Here is a 7,500-nt window from a genome sequence, read left to right as displayed (position 1 = left end):
TGGGCAGGCCAGGCTGGGCTGGGCAGGCTGGGTTAGGCCAGGCTGGGCAGGCTGGGCTGGGGTTGGGCTGGGAGGTTGGGTTGGGCTGGGCTGGGCTAGGCTGGGTTAGGTTGGGTTGGGTTGGGCTGGGTTAGGCTGGGTTAGACGAGGAGATAAGAGGAGGTTAGGTGGAGATGGGAGGCTGGGTTGGGGAGGAAGAGAGAGAGAGAGAGAGAGAGAGAGAGAGAGAGAGAGAGAGAGAGAGAGAGAGAGAGAGAGAGAGAGAGAGAGAGAGAGAGAGAGAGAGAGAGAGAGAGAGAGAGAGAGAGAGAGAGAGAGAGAGAGAGAGAGAGAGAGAGAGAGAGAGAGAGAGAGAGAGAGAGAGAGAGAGAGAGAGAGAGAGAGAGAGAGAGAGAGAGAGAGAGAGAGAGAGAGAGAGAGAGAAGGATGGGCAGGCAGGCGTGTGTTAGTGCTGACGTAGTACGAAAGATGGAAAGGAGAGAGAGTGATGGGAAGACTAGCAGCGTTCTGAAGGTTGATGGGGTGTTTGGAAGATTTCTGGGGTGTTCTAAGGTGATGGGACAGTGGTGTGTCGGTATACTGAGCCTGGGGAAGACGTAGGAAGAAGAGGAATGGGACAATAAGGAGGAAGAGGAAGAGAAACGACAAGCGTGGAGAAGTAGAGAAGAACGGTTTAGTGCACTGTTGATGGGAAGGAGGAGGAGGAAAAGGAGGAAAAGGAAGAGGAAGGGGAGGATATGGATAAAGAGAGAGGAGAGAGGATGGGGAAGTTACTATGGTGTTATTGAAGTGATAGGGAATAGGAGGAGGAAGGTGAAGGAGAGAGAGAGAGAGAGAGAGAGAGAGAGAGAGAGAGAGAGAGAGAGAGAGAGAGAGAGAGAGAGAGAGAGAGAGAGAGAGAGAGAGAGAGAGAGAGAGAGAGAGAGAGAGAGAGAGAGAGAGAGAGAGAGAGAGAGAGAGAGAGAGAGAGAGAGAGAGAGAGAGAGAGAGAGAGAGAGAGAGAGATTTGAAGTAGAAGAGCAAAGATGAGAAGGAATAGGGAAGAATTACAAAAAGGGATATAGACTTCTTCATGGGGGAGTTATGGTTTGTGAGGATTTGGGGAGGAGAGAAGGGCGTTTATGGGGAGTAGGAAACAGGAGGGAGATAAAGAAGATGAGAGGAAAGAAAGAAAGATGGTGTAGGATGTTTTCATGCGGAAAGAGGAAGAGGAGGATGAGAGAAAAAGGGGATGGAGAATTAATGAAAGGTTAAATATGCGAAGGAATGGGAGGATAAAGATGAGAGGGGAAAGGTATAATGGGGAGGATATAGGATGTTCTAGGATATTTGTTGGGTGGTGTGGGGTGATGGGGAGGATGAGAGGAAAGAGGAAGGAGAGTCAAAAATTGTTTATAAAAGTGAAGGATTGGAAAAGTAAGGATGAGAGGGAAAGGGCTTAATGGGGAGGATATAGGAGTTTGTGGGTTGTTTGTGGGGGTGTGTGGGGTGATGGGGAGGGGTGCTTGGTCCCCTGGTCGGCCCCCTGCTTGCAAGCGAGAGAAAATTAACCTCACAAACTTACTTGATGACCTGTCCTTCTTTTTGCCTGAGAAAGGTAGAGAGAGAAAGAGACACCGGTTTAGAGGACGCGAGTGTAGCATGGCAACACTACACCAACACTGATACACACAGACACACTGACCTACACACCTACACACACACACACACACACACACACACACACACACACACACACACACACACACACACACACACACACACACACACACACACACACACAAAGTTAACCATATATTCATTTTTTTTCTCTTTATTTTTTTCTATTTAAAATTCATACATCCTTAGTTACACACACACACACACACACACACACACACACACACACACACACACACACACACACACACAAAAGCAATTTACCATTTGTATTTTTTCCTCTTAAAATTTTAGCCAATAAACATACATACATACATACATACATACAAATATTATATAAATACATACACACACACACACATAGTACACAATTGTTATCAAAAGATTTAAAAATGAAAGATTAGTATAAAAATATTAGACTGAATTTTGAACAAGTTAAGTTACAATAGCTTAAAGTTTAGGTTAGGTGGGGTTAGGTTAGGTTAGGTTAGAGTCACTCACTATTTATTACATGTACTAACACATATTACACTACCACTTGATGCAAAGGAAGGTACTACACGGAGACAGCACAGAACATAGGAAGCAGCGTGTGTAGGAGGGCGCAACATCAATGCACAAAACAAGGAGGAAGAGGAGGACGAGAAGGAAGAAAGGATGAGGGAAAAGGAAACGAGAATGAGATAAAAAAAAATGGAGAAGATGAGGAGGAAAAGAAAGAGGACTTCATATAACAAAGAGAGTAACGAGGACTAAGAGAAAGATGAGGAAGAGAGGATGACGAGAACTGGAAAAAGATGAAAATAAAATAAAAGGAAGACGAGAAGGAAATTGAACACAAAGAAAGAGAAAGAAAGGAGGGAAAAGACAAGGACAAGGAAGGCAAAGAGGAAGATAAGGAGAAGAAAAGGAAGGAAATAGAGATAATAAAGGAGAACGAGAAGAAGGAAAACGAAGAGGAAGAAGAGTCACAAAAACCACTTAAGTTTTACCATGCAAGGGCGTTCCTCACCTGACGTGATGCAGGACACGCACGCACGCACGCACACACACACACACACACACACACACACACACACACACACACACACACACACACACACACACACACACACACACAAGATGCAAATACCAACACACTTTAAAACAGGAACATAATCACAAAGTACATGAAAATTACTGGTGAACTGGTGAAGGTACAGGTACGATACAAGGAAGAAGGGTGGTACTGCAGGTCAGGTGAGGAGGGGCGAGGTGAGGCACTGCACTGGTGAACTGGGAGAACTACTGGTGGAGGAGAACCTGGAACCAGTGATGTACCGGGGCCTTGGGTGCTAGAGGTCTAACAAACTGATGGAAAACTGGTGATCCGTGGCGGTGATGAAGTACTGGTGCCTTGTGGTGGACCGGAGGCTACTGGTGTGGGTGGACCGGCCTTGGCTCTACTAAAGTACCGTGCAGGTGAGGTAAGGCTTGCAGAGTGTGTCACGAGGCGGTGGGCAGGAGGTGGTAAATAAACAAAGGCGTGCTAAAGAAACTACAAGGATTGCTGTCTCTCTCTTAATTATGCCGTCCTCTCTTCCCCCTCCCTCAAGCAGATCCATCATTTGAGGGGAAGAAGAGGAGGAAGAAGAGGGGGAAGGAGAAGGAAAAATAAGGGGTAGTGAAGTGAGGGCTAGGTACTTCTGTCTCTCTTTCTTTCCGTCTCTTTCTCTCTTTCTCTCTCTCACCTACTGTTTCCAAAATCTGAAGGAAGGAGGAAGAGAGAGTGAGAGAACAATAAGAGAAGGGTGAAGTGTGGTAGTTACTTTCTCTCTCTCTCTCTCTCTCTCTCTCTCTCTCTCTCTCTCTCTCTCTCTCTCTCTCATACAAAATCAATACAAATGCAAACGGGAAATAAATAAGAGAGAAAAGTGAATATTGAATGAATACAGAATATAAAGAAAAAGAAAATGATAAAAGAATAGACGGAATATGAGAAAGAGAATAATGTATAAGAATAAAGTCAAAGAAAATGAAAGAAGAGAATAAAAGTGAACAGTGGAAGAGTGAGAGATAAAAAAACAAAGACAAGTATAAGTCAGAGAGAGAGAGAGAGAGAGAGAGAGAGAGAGAGAGAGAGAGAGAGAGAGAGAGAGAGAGAGAGAGAGAGAGAGAGAGAGAGAGAGAGCTTACATTCTTGACGTGTCACAGAAAGTTTTGGCTCTCAAGAAAATCAAATCAACTAAGACGAAATAAAATGAGGAAACAAACGAAAGCAAAGGACATAAAAACAAACAAAAAAAAATTGAAACTAAAAATCAAATAAAAATCCACGAGTAAAAAAAAAAAAAAAAAAAAGAAGAAAGAAAATAAAAGCGAATTTACCGAAGTTACCCTCTACACCACTTAGAAAGAAAACGAAACTTGAGAAAAGGAAAACGGAATGCAATTAAGTACTGTCTAGGAGAGAGAGAGAGAGAGAGAGAGAGAGAGAGAGAGAGAGAGAGAGAGAGAGAGAGAGAGAGAGAGAGAGAGACGGAGACGAAGACGAAGACGAGGAGCAGACGTGAGCAAGCAGCGTGCAGTGAGACATTAAAGTGAGGAGGAGGAGGAGGAGGAGGAGGAGGAGGAGGAGGAGGAGGAGGAGGAGGAGGAGGAGGAGGAGAAGGAGGAGGAGGAGGAGGAGAAGAAGAAGAAGAAGAAGAAGAAGAAGAAGAAGAAGAAGAAGAAGAAGAAGAAGAAGAAGAAGAAGAAGAAGAAGAAGAAGAAGCAGAAGAAGAAGAAGAAGCAGAAGAAGAAGAAGAAACAATAAAGAGAAGGCGAAAGAAAACTAAGAGAAAAGGAGGATCTTGAGAAATAGGACACTAAGAAACACACAAAAAAATAAAGAGAAGCAGTAAAAGAAGACGAGAATAAACAAAAAAATAGTAAAGAAGGGAGAAGAGAAAAAAGCGGATAAAAAACAAAAAAAGAAGTAAAAATAATAAACACAACTCAGAACACGCACTCTACCAAAATAAAAGCGGGAGAAAGAAGCAAAAAAGACGAAAGAGAGACTAAAATAATAACGATGAAAGAAAAAAAGAAAAAACAAAAAAACAAGAATCACAATTAAGAACACACCCCCGTATCAAAAGAAATTGGAAGAAAAAAAAAATGAAAGACGTAAGAAGAGAAACAAGAATAGCAACGATGAAAGAAATGTAAAGAAAGCAAATAAACAGAGAAAAAAAATCAAGGAACAAGAACACTACTATGAACACACCATAACAAACGAAGACAAGAATAAAAGAGCAAGAAAAACAAAAGAAGAGAGACGTAAGACCTGAAGGAAGCACAAGGGAACAAGAAGAGGAGAGGAGAGGAGAGGAGAGGAGAGGAGGAGGTCGGGATATGTGCCATGTTGCGTGTGGCGTGGGCAGGAGAAGACTTACCTGTCTGCGTGGAGGTATCGAAGAAGGCACAAGAGGTCTCGACAGTCATGGTGGCCAGAGTGCCGTCCGTGATCTGCGCCGAGGAGTCCCGCCTGCCCCGTGACCTGGACATTTCCTCGCTCTGGGTGCTCTGGCGGCGGAAGTTCCTGGCCCGCATGATGTCCTCCGTGGTAGACTGTCTCCTGAAGCCCCGGGACAGCAGAATCTCCTCCGTGGTGGACTGGCGCCGCAATCCTAGGTCCTTGGGCGAGTGTTCCCTGCAATATTGGAGTCATGGGGTTAGTATAATCTCGTTTTCCTCGGCCGGGAGATAAGAAGCACAGCAGTTTGGTTCACAGGTTAGTGTGGATCTTTGGGTGATGAACTAAAGCAAGACAGGGAGCTCTCATTGCAGATTTATCCCTTTATTTTGGCTAACTCTCTCGAACCTGCACGGGAACTGGCAATCTAAGTGGACATTTTTTTTTTTACTCTTTTTGTTGCTCTTGGCCAGGTTTCTTCTCTTGATTCAGGTATTGCGGGTTTGTTTTAATAGACAGGTGAGCGAAAGGACATGGGTTTTAGTCATTGTTGTGGCTTTCTTTTCTTTATGTAATATATGAGTAAATAAAAACTTACTATGGTATTGTGTTCTTTAGGTAATAAATATAAATGGAAGAACATGGATTTAAGGTATTATGGGTAATATTTAGGAACGGCAGAACATGGGTTTAGTGATTAGTATGGGATTCTTACCTTTAGGAAACAAATACATATTCTACAAAACATGCCTATCTATTTCTACCCGTCATCTCCATCCAGAAATTTATCTAAGCTACTTAAGTTATATAAATAAATCTAAGCACCAAGTTAATACATTTCTATCTCTCTCTCTCTCTCTCTCTCTCTCTCTCTCTCTCTCTCTCTCTCTCTCTCTCGCGACCTTGACATTTTTCGCAAGCCTCTCACACACCAATGCATGACCTTCACTATCGCATAAAAGTACAAAAATACACAAAAAATGGCAAGAATAGCGAAAGTTAAAAGAAATACAAAAAACAAAAGTGAGGACAAGGTTACTGACGCTCGGCTGACTCGCCCCTCCCGTCACTCACTCAGCACTCAGCACTCAGCACTCAAGCACGCAGCGTATTCTTGCGTCGCCTAGGAGTCACAGGCTTCACTGATTCACAACCACTCGTAAAGATCGCTGACTATTTATATTTGTTTGTTTTTTTATTTATATTTGGTGGGTTTTTTTTTTTTTTTTTGTTAGTGGGGATTTATAAAGGAAGGTGCGAGTGTAGTTTACTTCATGTCACGCAGATGATTTTTGGTGTTGCTGGTGATGGTTTGTGTTGTTGTTCTGGTGTGTGTGTAATGTAGAAAATTGTCTCACAACGCCACGTGACGCCCTCTGTGGTGCCTGTCACCGCGTCACGCCACACCACGCCGTGTGTGGCAATGTAGCGCGTCTGTACCACATCCTCCTCACACCACACACACGTACGCGCGCACACGCACACACACACACACACACACACACACACACACACACACACACACACACACACACACACACACACACACCGCGTAGTGTAGTGGTTAGCACGCTCGACTCACAATCGAAAGCTCCGGGTTCGAGTCCCGGAAAGCGGCGAGGCAAATGGGCAAGCCTCTTAAGGTGTAGCCCCTGTTCACCTAGCAGTAAGTAGGTACGGGATGTAACTCGAGGGGTTGTGGCCTCGCTTTCCCGGTGTGTGGAGTGTGATGTGGTCTCAGTCCTACCCGAAGATCGGTCTATGAACTCTGAGCTCGCTCCGTAGTGGGGAAGACTGGCTTGGTGACCAGAAGGCGACCGAGGTGAATTACACACACACACACACACACACACACACACACACACACACACAGGCAGGCAGGGACTGACCTGGAAGAACAGGTGGAGGAGGAGTCAGGTGACCTTGGGGATCGCGACGGTCGGCGGCCCCTGCCGCAGTACTCTGCCGCCGTGGTGGACTGGCGCCGCAGTCTGCTGCGCGGGGACGTTTCTCTGGAGTTGGAGTCGCTGGCTTCCGGCGAGAGGTGTGGGCGGGAGTCACGGCGCGCCTTCTTGCCCAGCGACAGTTCCTCCACCGCCGCGGAGTCTGGCGACAGGGAGTCCCGGCGACACTTCTTGGCGAGGCCATCCGTCTCCGGCCCGTCTGGCGACAGGAAGGGGCGAGAGCCTCGACGGGAGCCAGGCAATGGCAGCGCCTCCTCGATGGCGGTGGACTGGCGCCGCAGCCTGCTGTACTTGGGCGAGGTCTCCCTGCTGCCGCGTCCCGATCCGCGCTCCGGTGATACCTGCGGCCGCGAGTCCCGCCTGCCGCGGTACAGCTGCGTGATGGACTCGCGCTTGGTGGTGATGGTGGTGGTGGTAGTGGTGGGAGAGGACGGTGCTGGC

At 46.0% G+C, this 7,500-nt stretch overlaps 1 protein-coding gene across 4 annotated transcripts in view; it reads right to left on the bottom strand.

Moving 5' to 3' along the window:
• LOC123498826 overlaps positions 1–7,500 on the bottom strand; it is a 111,936-nt gene that overhangs the window by 89,162 nt on the left and 15,274 nt on the right. For 3 of the 4 annotated variants that reach the window (XM_045246274.1, XM_045246273.1, XM_045246271.1), the window contains 3 exons: positions 6,985–7,500; positions 5,076–5,332; positions 1,565–1,588 (listed from right to left, as the gene is read on the bottom strand). The exon at positions 6,985–7,500 is cut by the window's right edge and continues 849 nt beyond it. In XM_045246274.1, coding sequence (XP_045102209.1) covers positions 1,565–1,588; positions 5,076–5,332; positions 6,985–7,500 — 797 coding nt within the window. The remainder of the gene's footprint in view (positions 1–1,564; positions 1,589–5,075; positions 5,333–6,984) is intronic. The other variant, XM_045246272.1, reaches the window with a different exon arrangement.

The sequence above is a fragment of the Portunus trituberculatus genome, chromosome 48, assembly GCF_017591435.1.
Source record: "Portunus trituberculatus isolate SZX2019 chromosome 48, ASM1759143v1, whole genome shotgun sequence".
NCBI lineage: Eukaryota > Metazoa > Arthropoda > Malacostraca > Decapoda > Portunidae > Portunus > Portunus trituberculatus.
The sequence above is the reverse complement of the archived record's forward strand: the minus strand, read 5'-3'. Positions and strand labels throughout refer to the sequence as shown.